This window comes from Hirundo rustica, chromosome 8 (assembly GCF_015227805.2).
Source record: "Hirundo rustica isolate bHirRus1 chromosome 8, bHirRus1.pri.v3, whole genome shotgun sequence".
Classification (NCBI taxonomy): domain Eukaryota; kingdom Metazoa; phylum Chordata; class Aves; order Passeriformes; family Hirundinidae; genus Hirundo; species Hirundo rustica.
The window spans coordinates 6,586,959-6,606,431 of NC_053457.1; the positions used below are offsets into that span (position 1 = coordinate 6,586,959).

The following is a 19,473-nucleotide window of genomic DNA, read 5'->3' on the forward strand; positions in this document are numbered from 1 at the left end:
TCGCCGTGCTTGGTCCTTGAGCCGATGATAGAGGGGACAGAAACAACGCTCCCCACCCCTGCCTTGGCCAGGGCTGTTCCGAGCCTGCAAACCACTGCAGCATTGGAAGCGTGTCTTTTTTTTTTTTTTTTTCCCTTCAAAAAGTTTTCAGGAAGTCTGGGGGAGGGGCGATGCTGTTTCTTTTTTGTTATAATGGGCCCCTTTGTGGAGATGGAAGAGGAGAGGAGATCCGTGCGGCGGCGAGGCGCCGGCTTCCCGGTGACTCCCGAGGTGCCTCCGCAGGGCCGCTGACCGGCCGGGCCCCCTGAGGGCCGCGGGCAGGGCAGGGCAGGGCAGGGCAGGGGGTGCTGCGGCATGGAGCTCATGGTGCTGCTCAATGCCCTGGTCACTCGCCTGCTCTTCGTGCTGCACTCGCTCATCGGCGTGTGGAGAGTGACCGCCGTCAAGAAGGAACCCAAGTACTGGCTGCTGGCGCTGCTCAATCTTCTCCTGTGCCTGGAGACAGGGCTCACCCTCAAGTTTAAGCAAGGCAGAGGCTACAAATGGTGAGCATATTCCGCCGGGGCGCCTGTCGCTGCTTTGCGTGTGCGTTGCTGCGGATAGGGAGCTGCCCCCCGAGAGGAGAGCGGGGGCTGCCCCGGCCCCAGGCGTTCAGGGGTCGCGTCTGCTGCCCGGCTGCTCCTGGGAGGCAGGGATGGAAGGCTGGTAGAGTTTGCTAGGCGCTGCCAGACACAGGGCTTTCAGGCGGGACAGCTGGTGAGCAGAGCACCGCTTTCTGTGCCTGTGTGTGTCTCTCGCTGCAGTCAAGCGGTGGATGCTGTGGGGCTGCGGCTGCGGGGGCACCGAGGAGCTCCTGAGCCACAGCGGGCTGGGGCTGAGTGCTGCAGGGCAGAGGGGTGCGGGGGGACCCTGGATCTTACACCGCATCCTGCCGTGCCCTGCACTGCACCTCCTTCCCGGGGACTGAATGCCCCTTCTCTCCCCCGGGCAGCAGTCCTAACGCCACGCTACTGCATGAACCTAAACTTAGTAAAACACCAGACGAGCAGCAACCACTCTTCTGATACAGCAAGAGTGGCTTAAATATTTGGATTTGAGAGCCCGTTCCAGAGGGGAACTTTCATGCGTGAAAGGCTGCTCGAGAAATGAACAAAAAAATGTTAGTCATAGCAGAGCTTGCCCAAGCACATGGGGTTTTACACGCATCTAAAGAATTGCTGCTGTCATCTACAGCTCATCAGCATTCAGGCAGCCAAAACCAAAACGCTCTGTGCAAAGGAGGCGGTCGTGTAACTAATTGTCAAGATTTCACCAGGACCTTTTATTGTTAAAAACTCAAACTGCAGGCAGGCCTTGAAACAAATCCAGGACTAAAGAGCCCTGGAGTATTCTCAGGGTCTTAAAATCCTGCCCATTGCAACCTGTGAAAGTCATTATAACAGAAGGAATGTTGTGTGAGAATTCATACAAGAGTTCCATGTTCTAAATTTGAATGTAATAAAAGCAGTGATAAAGTCTGGGACGCTGGAAAATTGAACAACAGCAGAGCCCCAAATGCAGTTATGAGACAGGCAGATTGAACAGACCCAATTCTTTGGAGAGAGGAGGCAGCAGCAGAATCTTCATGAAGGAACACTTGGAATGGGAGCTTTTGAAAAATCCTATAAAAAATAGAACCCAAAAGCCGATCCATGTTAGATGAGTATGTAGAAGACAGAGCTAAATTTATCTGGAAAAAAATTTTGAAAATGGATGCGGTCCAGCACTTTAAGCAGCAAAATGAAAGTGCATTTATAGGTGAGAACTGTAGACAAACAGCCAGCATCTATTTGTATCCCGATAATTTTCTGCTCCAGTGGAAAACAGTCAGATGTAGAACAAGCATCATCAGCAGCATTTGCAGAAACACCTCCACAGACGATCACAAATCCAAGCAAGGGGCAGACCATGCAGCAGGACTCCAACACCCTCATATTCTCTGTTCATTATTGACAGAGGACTGTTACTTTTTACACCAGCATAAAACATTTAATGGCACTGTGGAAAAAAAGTCTTCTTATGAGCCTGGCCATGTAATACTTCCTGTAGATTGCTCCTTCTGAAAGAAAGGCAGGGTTAAAGCCCCTGAAGTCTCTTGGCCTGATGTGGTCTCATTAGCTCAGCATTGCTAACCTGCCAGCTGGATAGATTTTTCATGTGCTCAAGTCCTACAGGAAATACTGTAAAATGTTAGTTCTTCCATTCAAATGAGAGGTGTGTTTTCTCCCAAAATAACCAGACTAAAAAGCCACAGAATCACTAAGTTTTGGTGTTTTTTTTTAATTTAAGGGGAAAAAAAAAGCCAACAACAACAAAAACCCACTGCCAAAACAAACAACACCCCCCCAAAAAAAACCCCAAAAAAACCAAAAACCCACTACAATTAAACCCAAACTATCTTAGAAGGGATTGTTTGAAACATTTCAGAGCAGTTCAGCAAACATTTCAGAAACAGTTGAAAGCAGGTTCAGTAATTTCCCTAAGCAGCAGGATATTTTGTTTTCCTCAATACCTAATCTTCACTGGAAGAGTCACGATTACTAAAATAAAGGTACACTCAACGTGGGAACAAACAGTAAATGCAACAACATTTGACCAAAATGTTGCTGTGGCTGCGTAATTACAAGCAGTTTAAGTTCACTGCGGAGTGTGCCAGTGGCAGGACAGAAGGAACCACGCAAATGTCCCGAGTTGGATCCCACTGCCCAATCCCAGGGTGTTGCAGCAATGCCTACTCCTTACTGTGCCATGCAGAGCTAGATGGAACATTTGTGGCATTGCACCTTATTCCTATTCCAAAAGCACAGAATTGCCAGAAAACCCCACCCCAGTCAAATGTCATGTGTTTAATAGGAAAACATCAGCAGGTCTCGCAAGAATCACTGCTTGCAGAAGGAGTCATAAAACCTCTCCATTACTTCTGAATAAACCCAGATGAAGATAAAGCTCCACCAACATCAGTTATTGTGCTGGTTTTATTTGAATAAATTACTTTGGGGGTGCACTGGTTCTTGGCCAAGATCAACCCTCCACAGTTATACAGAAGACTGGCAGAGAGAGAAGAGCTAGAAAATTCTACCACTGCCAGCACAAGTGGGGAAACAAGGCCAAGACCCATTTTAAATACACAGCCTACAACTAAAAGATCTCCTACTAAAGCAATGCTTGTTTTAGATACACTGATGCTATTTCTACCTTTCCTGTGTCAATGCGCAGGATTGTGAGCAACTGCCTTTATCTCAGCATCACTCAGTGAAGTGACTCAATGTATTAATTCACTCTTCATGAAATCAGAAAGAGCATGTTAGCTACACGCTTTTTAAATACAGAAAATGCTGTGATAGAATACAAGCAGCCAAGTGCCTTTGGTGAGTCCTTAAAAAAGATTTTAAAGAAGTTTCCAAATACGACCACAGATTGATGTACAGATAAACCTATTATTTATAATACTCACACAGCACAAGAAATCCAACAAGAATAGCAATTTTTATTTGAAGTTACCCTGTTTCTTAACATCCCATATGGTAGTGGCACAAGAGAGCCGATATCTGAATGTTACCTGTGTTCAAAAGTATGATGTGTCATAATACCAAGGTATCTTTTCTTTTCCTTCACAGGTTTTCACCAGCAATATTTTTATATCTGATTTGCATAGTACCATCACTATGGCTACTAGAAATTCATCATGGGACTCAGGTATTTATTATGAGACAAGATGGACTAGTTTGAAATTTATGCATTATTTGATGGGTTGACTTCAAGGCATGCAGACAGAAGTCTGCTTAATCTTGTTCCAGTTCACTCTTTCATATTGGTGGGTGCCCCAATCCAGCTACAGTTAGATTATTGTGCACTTCCTAATTATCAGATATGAGCCTCTTTCCTAGCTAAAAATGAGAGCATTGATTTGTGCTTATTTATTTATCTGAGGAACTGAGGACAAGAAGTTTGAAAATCACAGCCTTTCACCCCCAGCTTACCAGCATAAATCTTGATCAGTAGGGTAAAAGAACTTCATTGCTTTAGAGGCCTTTGTAAAATAAAGTGAGTTTCACAGTGTTTAAAAGCAAATATCACAACTTCAAGCAAGTCAAAATTGAGACAGGTATCAGTGAAAAGGGTCTTAAACTCAGGTTACCTCACATTTGAGAATGCACAGATTGTTACAACAGCTGGAAATAGGTCTGACAAAGCTTATATCCTTCCTTTGTGCTGCATAGTAATCTATGAGGGGGGGCTTGATTCCAATTCAGGACTAAAGCACAGGGTAAAATTTTTAAGGGCAAGTGTCCTGGGGTCAGTTAGGGCCAGAATAGAGCCACTTCACCCGACAGGTCTCACTGAGTCAACCCCATGCAGACTAGTTTCAAGTCCCTATAGCACTTTCATGCAGTGAAAAGGAAATTTTGTCTGTCCCAGCTTTTGAACATATGCAGCACCTTCCATCCAGAGCAAAGGTTCTGATTGGAATAAGAACAAAAAGAAGAAAATACATAAATTAGACTAAAAAGACCTAGTGCCTCATTTTCTCCTTTGAAACATTGTTAGAGCCCACAGAAGCATAATCAAATATTCAAAATTGTGTTTACACTGAAAATGCCTGAGGCTTTTTCTAAATACAGCAGCAGGAATTTATTGTCTTCTGGTTTTCCCAAATCTCCTTAAACAGTCACAGACAGGTAATGTGGATATTGAGAACATTTGTCATAGTTAAATCTGGTCCAAGAAACAGGCTAATTCTGTAGTCAAAGGCAGCAGTTTATTTCCCAAAATGATGTTAGGACATGGCATACTTTGTTCTTATTGATATACTGCTCTTGTGAATTAAAGAGGAGGTATATCAAGTTAACAGTTTAGTTTATACCTGGAGAGATAGGATAGAGAGTTCTGGAAACACACAGTCTAACAGATTCAAAAACAATAGCTCCAGAAGCTTTCCTAACAATTCACCTCAAACACAGCACCCAGACTAGTAGTACTCTCAATACTGAAGTATTCTGTATCCTGGCTGGGATTTCATTGTGTAAATGCAAACAGAATGGGTAAGTCACTGGATCCACACTTTTGATATATACTCTATGAAAACAGTGTGTGGTATTTAAGGCAGTAGAACTTTGATCTCGTGTTGAATCTTTACCAGGAAGCATCAGCTGCTCGTGTCAGAGCTGTTATTTAAAGCAGGTGCTAATAGGCAGTCTCTCTTCCTGAACACAGAGACAATTCCACCTCTCTGTATACTGCAGAACTGGACATTTAATACCATTCATATATCAAGGGTGAAATACCCATACCCACTGCATAGAAACTACTGCTTTGGTAACATATCTGGGGATGAAGTATATGTTTGGGAGAGATGATAAAGTCAATTAAACTGTATAGAAAGAAAAAATTGCTGTCTGCTGTCAAGCAAATTGAAACCATTTTTAATCCATAAAAAGCTCCAAACATTCTTTCATAATAATGTGCAGAATCTCAGGGCTCTGTTACCTTTTCAAATGCCTGGTGTGCCACTGCCATAGAATGCTGTAACTGACTACCTTTTGCAGGCCTTATCCAACTACCAGGGCTGCAGCCAATGCAGGCTTCCAGTCGGGAATCACACAGATATTTGGTAAACCTTGTAATTATTTTTAACCACCTTAACTTGAACATTTTGGGGATATAGTGAATATTACTGTCGATTCCCTCAGCCTCATTCTGAGGTGGGATTCTCCTACCAGCTAAAATTACACCATAATGAACTCCTCAAAGTGATCTTACATCTTTCACCATCCCTTCCTTGCCATTCCCATTATATTCCTCAATTTGGAAAACAATTTAGGTAATCTTTTTTTCATGTTTTACATTTCAGCTTTCCTGTATGAGCAAAATGAAGCAGTCAGGAGTGCTTTGAATTTCTGACATCTCATATGTTTCCATAGTGACAGCCACACTGTTTGCAGCAAAGCACAGACAGCAAGCCAGGTACCTGTTGCTTGGCAGAGGGCCTGCTCCAGGGAAGGGCTAGACTCTTCCAAAATGTCCTCAGCACAGCAGCCTCCATGCACATTAATAGGTTGAGGCTACTCCACCCTAATATTCAAGTGTGAATTTTACATGCCAGTGCTGGCCCCATTATGAAAAATTTTAGCTAACCTCGGTTTTTATTTGAAAATAATTGATTGCTATCAAGGTGCAAACAGAAATTGGCTGAATTAGTTTGGTGTTTCAGGTGTCCCCCATGCACTGGCAATGAGCTTCTCTGCAGGCCACACACTGGGGCATCACCATGTCATGCAGCAGCATTTCCATTTTGATTAGATGGCTTAGGAATCAGGGGTATGTAAGCTTCATTTCAGAAGAAACAAAAGAAAGTACGCCAAGTCAGAATTGATAGACAATGTGTAAAGCTACTTCCTGTTTTATCTTTTCACAGTAAAGAACCTGAAAACAAACCCACTTTTATTTAGCTTGGTACACAGCCAATACCTTGGACTAACTGGGGTCTAGTAGTAAAAAGGCAAACCACGTTTACCAAATGCCTGTGAAACAGTAAAACAGTATTCACTTTCTTCTTGTCACATTCCTGTTTAGTCACTGCACATCCACTGGATAAGTAAATATGCCTGGCACCAACAGTCCTATTTACATGCATATACATGATGTAAATAAAGGCTCTTCTCCAGATTTTCAAGTGAATCCCTTTACAATCAGCCCTTAATAAATATTCAGAGAAGAACAAACCCAAACAAGATATTAACATATTTAAAGGAAAAAAACAGAAGCCTACTTAAAAACAAAAACCAAAACAAAACAAACAAACAAACAAACAAAAAAACCCCCCCAAAACAGGAGCCTACTTAAATCCCTGGCTTTGCAGATGCGGATTTCCATTTCCTGCCTGGAAGCAATTGAGAAGACCTATGGACTGGCCCTGAGCTTGCCATTCAGTCCAAGATCCGAAGCCTTGCTCTGAAATAGTAACCCATTTCTCAGTTGAAAGTACTCACAAAAGTGGCATACAAGGAAAGACATCTACCAAAGACACCAATAATGGGAATTATTTTTCTTAGAGGTATTTCCTGCACCTCTATGCCACTAGAACAAGAGAAAAAGAGCTCCCCTGCAAGCCATGGCATAGTTTCTGCTCCCTCCTTCTAGCAGTCAAGTTGCTGAGTCCTGTGGCTCCTCAGATTTGGATGTGAAGTTCTGTACAGGTTCATGGCTGCTTTCCTCCATCATGCCAGACCAGGCAAGGGGCCAGAGGGGTGAGCTTAAATGCAGACTTAATGACAAACCAAAGGCTGTCAGAGTCAGCCTTCCTCCTCCTGCGCAGGTTGGTCATCATCCCTTTGCCCTAACCCAGGCTATTTGTTAATGCTCACTTTGCAGTATTCTGGGATGGTTAGGACAGCTACGCAGTATTTTTGGGTTGTGGTCTCCTCAGCTGTGTCACACAGCCAGTAGAAGTAACTCAGCCTGACATTGACCTTTGGGGTGGGTCTCCATAGATTTTAGGGGTTTTTCTATAGGCAGCAGATACAGGTGCCTCTCCAGAGCACCAATTAAATTTCATTTCCAAAACATCCTTTGAACAAGCCATTCCCTCGCTCTCCTTCAGCTGAAGGGCAAACCCAGGGAGATTTGCCCTACAAGGCTGTAGCCAGGCAGAGAGTACCAGCCCCTCCATCTCACTGTTTCCATACCCAGAACTTTAGACTAAATGGAAATATCATCTTCCCCACATCTGTGTGTCAATCTTTCAAGACTCTCACACCCACTGTTCAAATAAGACAGGCATTCAGCTTAAGACTCTTTACTGCCAACTCTAAAAGCAACAAGCACTGACATTTTTTCCAGATTTTTCAAGTCACAGGAAATTTATCTACCACAAGGTCAGACAAGAGGCAGCATTTACCCAGATACTGAACAACATTATCGGAGACCAAGCAAAGTATCAAAGTAGAATCTGAAATTTGCTGGAAAATGTTTCTCTTATATTGGCAGGCTTTATGCTGCACACAGCTACTCAGTATGCTCTCAAACACATTCCAATTGTTGCAGAAAATCAATCCCCATGCAATAAAATGGTGGGGGGCCCAATGGAGAAATGCAAATCATCTGCAGTTCTCTGGCAAAAATAGGACAGGATAAAAGTCTTTAGGAACAGCATGGTTTGATTTCCTAATTATCCTCTTTTTATTACAATGGAGAGAAATGTTATGGGTTGTTATGAAGACAGATTTTGGAGCCATGCCCCCCAGTTGCTCCTGGGTGTGGAGGTAGAACGGCAGGACAGTGCTGCAGACAGAACACAGCCCCACCACTGGTTTACTGTAGCTGGAGTAACAGTATGTGTTAGCTAATACTCAATTTCCCAGATCACCGTGTTCTTGCAGAAAGTAAAAGTACCCTTTATTTGATTTCAAAGGGATAGGCAACAATACAAGTCTATTTCTCTTAAATACTCCTTTATTTCACCTCTCACCCTATGAATTTCCCTACAAAATAAGGCACAGCAGGGGCAGGAGAGGCAGAGAATACAACCCAAATATCCTACCTCAACTCATTTTCAGCCTTGAAGGAGGTCATACAGAAAAATGAAACAGTGACATCTTCAGAGAGCTTTTCCTGGATAGTAGAAAACAGAAGCAGATATTTTGAGAACAAGTTTGACTACACGGCCTGACCATGACCAATTTTTACCTTACTTGACTTTTAATTCAAGAAAGACCACATAGGGAACCCAGTAGCCAGTTCAGGAGAGCTGCAAGCAGATCACATTCACAGGGTGCCGACCTAAGAGCATAGAGAGGTCACCCACTCCATGGGCCTTTGAATTTGCGTCCTCTTCTGCGGTATAACCCTGTACTTCCTTAGGAACCTACCAACACAACTCTTGTTCTCATGAGAGGAATTCCTCCCTTCTGAAGAAGAGGGGAATTACACTAGGAGTGAAGACCTTTGTAAACATCAGCTATCTTTTGCAAATGAACCCTCTGCAGTTCAGCAAAACAGGACACTCTCAGCCGTAGAGCACATCTGCTCCCTGGGTGGAATGCTTACACGTGTAATATGTCTTTGTTCACAACAGTACTGTGGCAATGAGCCTGGGGCAGTTCAGGTGAATGTCAGCAATCAAGACTTCAATCAATCCAGAGAGAGCAGCCATGGAAGTGAGGGAACAGATCACCACATCATTCAGACGGTAGGGTACCTTTTCCTGTTTCTGGTAGAGCTCTTATGACAATTGGAGATAAGCACCTTGCAGGGTGAGGAAAAATAAAAAATAAAAGCAGCATACAACATAAGACATGTCTGTTATATATATTTGTAGTTTAGAAAACCACACTGTGAAAATAGAGCATGCTGCATACTAACTATTGTTGCTGAGACCAGTCTCTGTATAAAGAAGAGATGCTCCTACCATTCTCCTGCACATCTCAGTAACAGAATTTAGAAAGTGCCTGGGTAATGATTCTGCAAAGGATAATGCTCAATTGAAAAATGAGAACAGGAGGAGCAGTATACAGGGAAAGATTTGATACTCATTATCCAAAGTTTGTATTAAAGTGCCTTTTTCAAACTAGGCCTGCCAGATGGAAATTATTTGTTCTCATACAATGTGGAAGAGAACAAAAGCAGGCTCAAAGACAAATACAGTCTCTGACGGTACCTATAACATGAGTCTCCTGAAGTTACAGTATATTATTGTTGTCTTTTTAAACAGGCTAAAGTCTTTGTCAATCAGCTCTCCACAATCTGTGAGACTGTATGGACACTGGCTCTCCACCAGACTTTCCTACTGCTCCTGGTAGTTGGGAGATGGCTTCTCCCCATTGGAGTTGAAATCACCCGGGATCAATTGTCTCAGCTGCTTCTCATGTTTGTGGGAACAGCAGCCGATATACTTGAATTTGCTAGTGAAACCTTGGACATTGAGGACGTTCGGTAAGGATTTTTTCCTGACATAAATAACTTGCACAGTGCAAGGTATTTGTATAACGTGCAGCGTTCAGACTCGTAAAACTGCATTTCCCATAGAAAACAGAAGGCCTCATTCAAGGGCTCTGTGTGCCTGCTCTTGCCTTTCCCTCTCTGAAAGACCTAAGTCCTTTGAGCTTTGTTAGGCATTACTCATGTGTTGCCAGCAGAGGAGCATGTCACATCCTCACCGTGAAAGGGTACAGAGAGCCAAACGAGCAGCCTAACTGCCAGGCACATCAGTTCTTACAGCCGCAGGAGCTGGAACATTGGATACACAGTAAGCCTCCTTCAGGTTAATGAATTGTTTTAGACAGGCAGGGAAGCAACTAGAGCTGGCCTAAGTGATTCATTATCCGAGTTGCTTCTTTGGTTATCACATGTGTACTTCATGGTAGAGTGACAAAGTGTTCAAAGATAAGAAAAGGAATGGCACAGTCTGGTGTGAATTTTCAACACTGTGATCTCTCCCAGAGAAAGTGAGCTCACCTCCCCCTCACACTGCTGAGAGATGAGCTGTGAACATCCATCATAAGGAAAGAGTCACAGAAGAGGTTTGTCCTCTCTAACAAACACAATATTTTATTTTTTGTAACTATCATAGCAATGCCTTTAGAGCAGGATGAGAGTCCTTCCCAGTTGGCAGAGAAGCTTCGGGCTTGCAAGGAACGTGTAATCACTACAAGGGTAAGGATATCCCCCCTGAGCCACAGAGTCTATTCTCATATGCTTATTATTACAGCATTAGCTTCAGATAGTTAGTGTAATTACACAGCTGGAACAAGTAAGCCTTAACAGCAAAAAATTCCATCCAGAGTGCTTCTGTTTTCCTTAGTGTTGCGTCGTAAAAGCACATATAAATCAATCAATCACTGCTTCACTTAACTACCCTTCAAATGACATTTCAAACACTACAGGAAACATTTTTGTGGTCACATAAGGAAACTGCATCTTCATTGTTAACACTTTTTCCCCTCCCATAGGAAGAATTACGTTCTCATAAATGCAATTCTTGCTGTATGGACCTGGAGTATGTTACAGTTTCCACTTGATCTTGCAGGTTAGTACTTGCACATAGACAAGAAAAGAGGAAAAATCCTCTTAAGTTTTTGCTGGTACATCTTGTAGCTGTGCACACGCTACAGGCTGTACCAAGGACTTCTGGTGGAAAGGAATTCATATGACAACAGCTTTTGAAGAAAGCTCATTGTGGTTTCCTTTTCAGGAAACACTTGTTTCTGGCTAACCTCTGATCTCTCTGATAGAGCTCTCTACTTTCAGGAAAAGGAAAAAAAAGGATTGCACTATTATATTGCTCCAGTTGCCTGTTACTGCCTTAAACTTCACTATGTGAGCTCTCAAGTTAGATCTGGTCTAGTATATTATGGCTCAAATTTGGGTCGGTTACTAGACCCTACAGAGAGGCAGGCAGTTGTGAACCACAGAACAGCACAGCCAAAAGCACAGGAGAAGTTACCTATTCGCAGGAGGCCTAAAGGACCATATGATGTTGGGACTGTTCACCATTATCTTAATCTAAAAGAGACAGCTATTCAGGCAGCTCAGGGCTGTGTTTGTCCCGGGGCAGAAAGGGCTTCTCCCTGTCCAAAAAGAACAATGAAAGCTGTCTGGAGCATCATCTGTTCCAACCATTTTGGCCTCCAAACACAAGTTTGCAACAATTATAGCAGTCCAAAAATGCATTATCCTCAGTAGAATCTTACATAAAATAGATTTCTAGGCTAATACACTGATTAAAATAATAAATTTAAAATTCCTGGAATATTATTTTGTTCATTAGTCTTTTTTTTAATGGACAGTGCTAGGCTTTGTTTCCAACAGGGAAGTTATGAAAATATTTCAGCTCAGCAGCTCACCTCCTAAAAAATTTCATGCAATCACATTTCAGCTTTATCATAGCTAAAATTCCTGCTACTGCTAAAATATATTCTATTACAGATGCACAGCACTCAGGTTTAAAAAAACCTCAACCAACCAAATAAAAAAATCTCTTACATACATCACCACACAAATAAATTCAAATAGCACGTAAACGGTCTGTTCATTTTTTTCCTCTAGCTGTTGCTTTTCCACTTACTTAATTACATTTACCAGTTAAAAATTAAATTACTATGGGTACAGTTTATTTTAGGTAGCTCTATGCAGTTGCACAGGTAGTACTTTTTGTTCAAGCATGGAATATTTACTCACACATCAAACATGACGTAAAAGAAATTTTTAGGCACTTATGATTAGACGACAGCAATGCAGTTAGGACTATTAAATAACAATGGCACAGAAGCATATTAAAAAATTAGCTGCTGCTGAAGCGTTGCCTAATGGATTCAGCAAGTTTCTACATTTTGCAACTGATTTTCCATTTGAGTCTCATCTTTCTCCCCCCCACCCCAGCACTGACTCAAACAATAGAATTCTTTTGGCAAGTTGCAATGTTTTGTGGTTGTAACTGCGTCACAAGTAGTGATGTTTTTTAAACCAATGAAATCTCCCTGTCCAAGAGACAGGTTTATGAAGCTTCATGTATGTCTGTGAGAGACAGCCAAATTTACCCCCACAAACCCTTCTGATGCTCCTTCTCTGGGCACTACACCACAGAGAGCATTTGAGCCCACCACCACCTTTACAGCCAAGGGGAATCCATGCATGCACGTTCCAACAGTTGTGTGAAATTGATAACCACAGGGCTAAGAACAGGTAACTGTGCCTCAAGCCTTGCACGGCAGACAGAAACCACATAATGCTCAATATGGCCTGGCACTGACAAGCCTTTTCTTACTGTGACACATGAAAAAGGCAATGGCTACCTTGTGAATATTTTCAAAGCAATGTCTCAGACAGCCTGGAACAAAGTGAAGTGCTACAGCACTGGCTGTTTCTTTTCAGCCCAGTTTTTTTCTTAAGGATCCGTACTGGTTCGGCACGTTGATTTACCGAAAAAAGGTCTGGGGAAGTTGTGAAGAATCCTTAGGTGATCTATTTCTGCTTCTTGTTGTAGAAGTGTATAAATACTGGTATGTTTGAGGGATACAAAAGGGGAAGTGGTTTTTAGTCCTTTTTGTCAGACCACATAAGTGCCTTAGGTGAGTTCAAAGTGTTTTGCTGAAAAACATCCCAGAAGCTAGATATGTTACACAGTTTACAGGTGCATGCATTTATAATCCAGAGTACCCTGTATTGTGAATGCCCTATAGGCCAACCCTGGCTCCACTTCCCAAAGTTGTTTTAACATAACTGTTTTATTTCCAGTACAGCATATTGGCTGCAAACCAAGCGCATCAGCCAGGCGGATCCCCAGCCTGCTGCTATGCAGGTACAGCGCGGAACTCTGGAACATTGGGGTCAGCCTTTTCATACAGGACGGCCCCTTCTTCATCGTGCGTTCCATTCTGATGGGCCACTTCAGAATATTCAACCAGATGCTGGTATTTTTTACAGCTAAGAATATCTTAGTTGTAACTCTGCAGCTGTACCGGCTGGCAGTGATAACGCTAGACTTCCGTGCGACCGTTCTGCAGAAGAGCAGGAAAGGAGAAGTCTGTTGCTGTCCCTGTGAGCCTTACGAATCTCGTGCTCACGCTACTGGTCACCAAGAGAATGAAATGAAAGAGTTTGTTGCTTTTCCTCCAAAAGAGGAATCCCAAGCTCCATCAGAAGATCACTGATCAGTTACTGACTTGGAAGAGGTTGCATTTTCCACAGCTTCTTCAGAAGGGCTTTGCTGGTTTCTGTGATCAGATAAATCTTGAGTGCCTAAGTCATCTTTTCCGTCAAGAGAACATTAATTTCTTCTAAACTGTAGAGGAATTTTCTCAAGCAAATTCATAGAAATGGGACTTTTTTTTAAATCCATTTATGTGGTGGGTTGTGACTAGTTCCATATTATACTATTCACAGTGATTTTGTAACCATAGTTTGTAGTATCAAGAAAGGTTGGGAGCACTAACAAGATTGGTTATTACCGTCGGTGGCACTGTGCTGACCTACGTACTGGCATGTATTCAAGTAGAAGGGCAAGCCTGTCCTTTGTAGGAGGCACAAAAGCATTGAGCTCCACTATAACTGCAGTGTGATGACCAATATGTTCACCATGTACAGGAGGAACTTCAGCAGCAGCAACTATGCAGGCATGTTAGTGCTGTTACTGTGACATGAGAACATTGTTCATTCCAGAAATTTAATGAAACCTTCTTCAGATGTTACCTCATCTTTGGCTGGATTCAGTTAAGAACTATGCAACACCATGAAACTGTGTTCAAAAGATTCTTATAACCTGTCTGGTCCGAATAACCTAAACCTTAGCAAAGAGGAAAAAGCAGTTCCCCCAGATCACTAGAAGACAACTGCATTTGCTACAGGCATTTTCTACAGAGTTGCTTGCCTTTCTATTTCTACCATTTAGAACAAACACACGCAGAACACACGTGGAAAAAAACTTCACCAAAATATTTGTAAATACTTCTTTCCTCTTGATTTTACAGTTCTGTTCTTACAACTAGGGACAGTTTTTTAAATGTCTCCATTTTGTATGATTTTTAAAAGTGGCCTGACCTAGACACAGAATCTCTCTAGAAAGAAGATGGCATTGCTGCTCGAGGCAATCTAAGCCAAAGAATCCAAGCATGCATTTCATGTTTTGTAAAGCGCCGCATGGTCCCATGAAATAACCTGAGAGATTGTCTGGTCTGGTGAGTGTCAAGATCCATTTTTAAGAAATGGCTAATAATTAATACTTTACTACTTTCACATTTGGAGTGAATAACATAGGCCCCAATTTCTCCCAAGAGGACACTTGAGATCAGTGTAAGGTTATAGACTTTGCTGAACTTTCAGCTTCTCTAAGTGAAGTAAGATAAGTGATTTTTGAAAGTCTGCCTAAAAATTATATTCTCACAGAAAGTGGCAAGTGCTTTTACAGATTTCTGCATTCTGAAAGAGCAGAAAAGCATATAGAGTGACCTAATTAAGGTAATTTCCCATATTAAAAATACAAAATTAAACCTCATTTTCTAAAGCCTCAGCCATCTGAAAACCAGAGACTGGTTTCAGGGATGAATGAAAGTATTTCTACCATCATTGCAGCAGTCATATATTTATTTATCGACAGCCTGATAAGCAGTGACACATTTATTCTTTGAAAAATGAACCTGTTTAAAAAGTCCAAACACCAAAGATGTGAACGTGTGTTTATACTTGTGAGTTCTTACTGTTCTATGCAGCATAAGACCCTTCCATTATGACAGAAGAAAATGCACAGCCATAAGGAAGTATCATATGCTTCATAGCCCTGCCATTTATACAGTAGTAATAATGTGCAACACCTTCTCTCCTTATTTTCAGCCTTTTTCCAGCGGCAGTTTTAAAAAGCCAGTCACCAGTGTTGTGAGGTAGACGTACAGAGAATGAAATGCAACTTCATTTAAGATTTTAATTCAAGTCTAGAAGTAAAAAAGTGACAGTTCTGATGATGAGCTGTGCTGTCTAAAGCCTTTCACACTGGGATGAATTTAGAATCACTTGGTAGAACCACAACACAGCTCTTCCTTGTGGATGCAAGCTGGAACTACTTGTATTCATTTTGAGTTTACCACTTGCTGATACAGTAATTATCCTGTTAAAAGGATCACTGCTAATTAATTTGGAGTGTAGTGAGCTTGCTAGAACATCATTCTAAATTCATCAGCACAAAAATTGCAAGGATGTACTTTTTTTTAAACTTGCTATTTAAAGTCTTCGTTCAGCAACGAGCTGCCTACTAGACTCAGCCTGCAGTAAATGCAAGATCCCCTGGGGTCAGCAGTACAGAGACTGGTTATAACAGGGATATTTCACAGAAAACTATTTCCTGGTCTTCAGGCAGTTCCATTTTAAACAGCAGTAAAGCTTCTAATCACATTTATGGTAATAAGAACTCACTGCAGTGTTAGGTGGTTACTACGAGATCCCATCCTCATTCACTCACGGACAAAATAGGCCAGATCCTTTTCACATATACAGTAGAGTAGATTTGGACTTCCCTTTTCCTCCCCACTACTGCAGTGATGGCAATCAGATTGCTTAAAACCAAAAGAAAATCCAGACTAACAAAGCAGTAGTATAAATTCCCACCTGGGTAGAGACGGGAATCGCATATACCAGGTAGCAGCAGGAGTGACATGCAGCTCCCTCTACTTCACTGAGAAGCCTGGAAGCAGTAATTAAGAAGTCCAGTAATTTGTATGTTTTGGGCAGAGCAGCAAACCCCAGTTGCAAGCCCTCCTCAGTTTCCTGTCGCCAATGTTTGGAGCAGGACTGCAGCTTTGTGTTTTGCAGCAGGCTGTTGGAGGCAGCAGCTGGCTGTGGGGAGCCACGGTGCCATCCCACAGCCTGCCAGAGCTCTGCACTAGGCAAGGGGTAGAACGGACTCGCCTGAGCATCTGCCAGCATCTGTGGTGTACCCAGAGATGCCACGCTTGCTCTGCAGGAAAAGCTGCAGCACACCTTCAGATGGGGAAAATTCAAACCTCCAAAATGGAAGAATTTCAGAACATTTATCTTAACTATTATTTACTCAAGTCAGGAGAACACATTACTAAATCTATTCTGCAAATAATTATCTGACCACTTACTGTTACTTATTCTGGTTGTTCCTGCCTTGTTCTTCTAAATCATTCCATATTAAACCTCACTAAAATATTTTACCACTTGCCTTTTTCTGGTCTAAAATGTATTCCTCCTTTCTTTTGGACATTGGCTCAAATAAGATCATAGCCCTAAGCAGGAAAAACAACAAACAACAGTGATGATTTTATTGCATTCCTGTTGGTATTTGTACTGTACTGTGTTCTCTGTGACCATGTGGAAATGGAAGAAAATGTGCAATTACTTTTAAAAAATTCCAACAGCGTTTTGCAAATAAAAGGCAGTTACCTCATGCATAGCTGCCAATTTATTATGTGAGAGCTGACTGTTATATGTTCCTATTAATTATATCTTCCACATGCTCCTTTTCCTTTCCATGCTTCCTAAGTTAATTACTTATGCCAGATTCTGACTGCTGACATTGCTTTGAAAACCCACAAGCAACTTTCAGTCGATTCTCGATAGGTTTTTTATTCAGAGCCTTTTGCCTCCAAGTATGCAAATCACAGTGCAATACCCAAGAGAATGTGTTTAACGTCTGCACACAGGAAACATTTTAAATACACGCATGCATTTAGGTACCCTCACACACACCTGGCAATGCCCAATATACAGCTTATTTCTGTGACAATCTGGGAGACTGCCAGTAAGAACCCTCTGCAGATGCCTCCAAAACACTAACAGAAGGCACCTAAACATTACAAGTATCTTGGAACTTAAATACTAAAGCATACCATACTCTGAACAATACACTGATTTAAAAACAAAAAAAATAAAGAATTAAGTTCCCTGGAATATGTTCGTTCCATGCAGATTTCCTCAGTTGAATAAAATGTACCAAATCATTTGTTACCTCTCAAAAATAAGGTTTTTTAGGCAAGCCTAAAGCATAACACCAATAAAAGGTGTTTGAAACTGCACAAAGCTGTTTCTCTGATGCTTTGTCAATAGAAAATAGGCAAGATTTGAAATCAGCAGGTTGGAGAGTCCCTGGCCCCTCTGTCTTTAGATTCAATCTTCCACTTTCTTCACACTGTTATATAAGGAAGGAAGTCTCTCCTTCCTTATGAGAGGAAAGAAAACAGATCATTCCTAGTCTGTAGTGGTGAGGCAACAAAAATGGGTCACAGTGGCAAAAGCAGCAGAGATGTTTACCCAAGATTGGTCACTACCCCAGCAGGGAAATCCAGCAGTCCAGGCACCTAACGGAAGAGATGTTAACGACTGTGATAACCATACGTGAGTTCTCTTTTGAAAATCTTTCCTGGCCCTTCAGAGCCAGCACAGGAAAGGTTCTCAACAGCCAGCTCCACTCCAGTATATCCAGCAAGGTGCTAGGACAGTAATTCCAGTGACCTCAGGTCTGTCTTGAAGGTGTCACTGAAATCCTCTGTGCAAGTTTTTCCTAATTTGGTCTCCTTTGGGTTGTCTTTTCCCTTCAGATTTGGCAAAAGGCATGGGAGTGAAAGCAACATAACTACAAAAACCCCTTCGTTTACCAAGCTAAAACCTTACCTCGCCCTCTGCATACTGCTCTTTGCTCATCCACACTTCTGTCTGCTTTCTGGGCCCACCTTCCAGATCTCAGCGCAAAGACAAAACATGGCCAACCCTGCACCTCTCACTGCTGCCTGTGAATATCCTTACAAAAGCACACAAGAATTCAGGCCAAAGATTAAGAAGAGCCAAGCCTATTTCTTCCTGTCAAAGATGAAAGCTATCTACAGCTGGCAAAGCATTTCCTCCGTTTGTTTTTAGCCTACTGCAGGGAGAAGAATCTTTTCCTGAGTAGTGTCTCTGTGAAGGACTAACTTATTGAAGGCCCAGCATCATTTCCTGCAGCCCTACGGATTATTATCTCTTTCAAACTGTAAGGTCACACAAAGTTTGAAATGAGACTGTCAGTCTCTAAGTAAAGATAACGGAGCTGAAAGGTGCTACAATAGAAAAGCAATGCCCTAATCCAGGATTTTTAATTTTGGGAGATGGGGAAGGCCTCCAAGACAAATAAAACAGGTCTGCATGAGCAGTATTTTACTAGCAGCTTGGAAGAGCTGATCTAAAAATTGCTCTAAAATCTTTAGTCTCCTATACATCTAACTAATATAATCCTAAAATAATCAGACAGAACAAGTATAATCCCAACTAATACCTAGGCCTCACTGAATACTCCAGAAGAGCATTAGAATAGATTGACAGAGTAAAAAAACAGTTGAGTGTTGCTGTTAGTTCATTTTATATTACTCTGAATAAACTGATACTTCACATTTGAGGAATGTGTTGGGCTTAATTTTATCTGACATCCTGCCTAAGTGCTTCACAATTTCGTTCCCCTGATAGAATTCACAAAAAGCTTGTCTTCCACAACAAACTTGATAGAAGCCTTGTTGGAGCATCTTTGGGAATTGCAAGAGACAACGGTGTGCTCGGCAAGCGCAGCACATGAACCGAGACAGCTGTCAGACACCATAACTCACTGCAGGCCTCATCCTGCCGTCAGTGAGCGCTCACAGTGCCACAGCTGAAGAGCACGACTATGTCTGTAGTATTACTAGAGAAACATAAAGACGGGGCTCATTTTCTCAGGCAACCAATTAGAACATTCAGAAAGCACTTTCCAGAAAGATCTATCACAACTGCCAAACCAAAATACACTGTTTTACTCTTTAGAGGTCAGCTCTGAAGCAGAGCTCTGTCAGTTTGGGAGGTGGCTTTTTCTTCTCCATCCAGCCATCCAGATTTCACATTGAGCTGAAACCTAGTTGTCCTAATCCAGTAACAAACCAATGCGAGTTCACATTCTGCCTTAGGAGTTGCATATCAAGTCTAACT

At 42.1% G+C, this 19,473-nt stretch overlaps 1 protein-coding gene and 1 long non-coding RNA gene across 3 annotated transcripts in view; one reads left to right on the forward strand and one right to left on the reverse strand.

Annotated features, from left to right (window-relative positions):
• Window positions 1-19,473, reverse strand: part of LOC120756059 (uncharacterized) — a 90,728-nt gene that overhangs the window by 39,681 nt on the left and 31,574 nt on the right. The gene's annotated exons all lie outside the window — the stretch shown is intronic.
• Window positions 303-18,736, forward strand: TMEM26 (transmembrane protein 26). Of its 2 annotated transcripts, XR_005702000.2 has the most exons (7): window positions 303-545; window positions 3,657-3,735; window positions 9,113-9,226; window positions 9,749-9,969; window positions 10,986-11,062; window positions 13,270-14,708; window positions 18,084-18,736. XR_005702000.2 is itself a non-coding variant. In XM_040071751.2 (6 exons), exons 1-6 carry the CDS (start codon window positions 355-357, stop codon window positions 13,683-13,685), a joined length of 1,098 nt encoding a protein of 365 aa, XP_039927685.1. In that variant the 5' UTR covers window positions 303-354; the 3' UTR covers window positions 13,686-16,890. The 2 variants fall into 2 exon arrangements, 1 of the variants encoding a protein (XP_039927685.1); XM_040071751.2 differs by lacking the exon at window positions 18,084-18,736 and having other exon boundaries at window positions 13,270-16,890.

Bases quoted from the DNA above. Each gene is read 5' to 3' on its own strand.
- TMEM26 (XM_040071751.2), top strand. From the start codon at position 355: ATGGAGCTCATGGTGCTGCTCAATGCCCTGGTCACTCGCCTGCTCTTC. The intron at 9,227-9,748 runs GTAGGGTACCTT...CTTTTTAAACAG, and splicing joins ATCACCACATCATTCAGACG to GCTAAAGTCTTTGTCAATCA. The intron at 11,063-13,269 runs GTTAGTACTTGC...TTTTATTTCCAG, and splicing joins GTTTCCACTTGATCTTGCAG to TACAGCATATTGGCTGCAAA.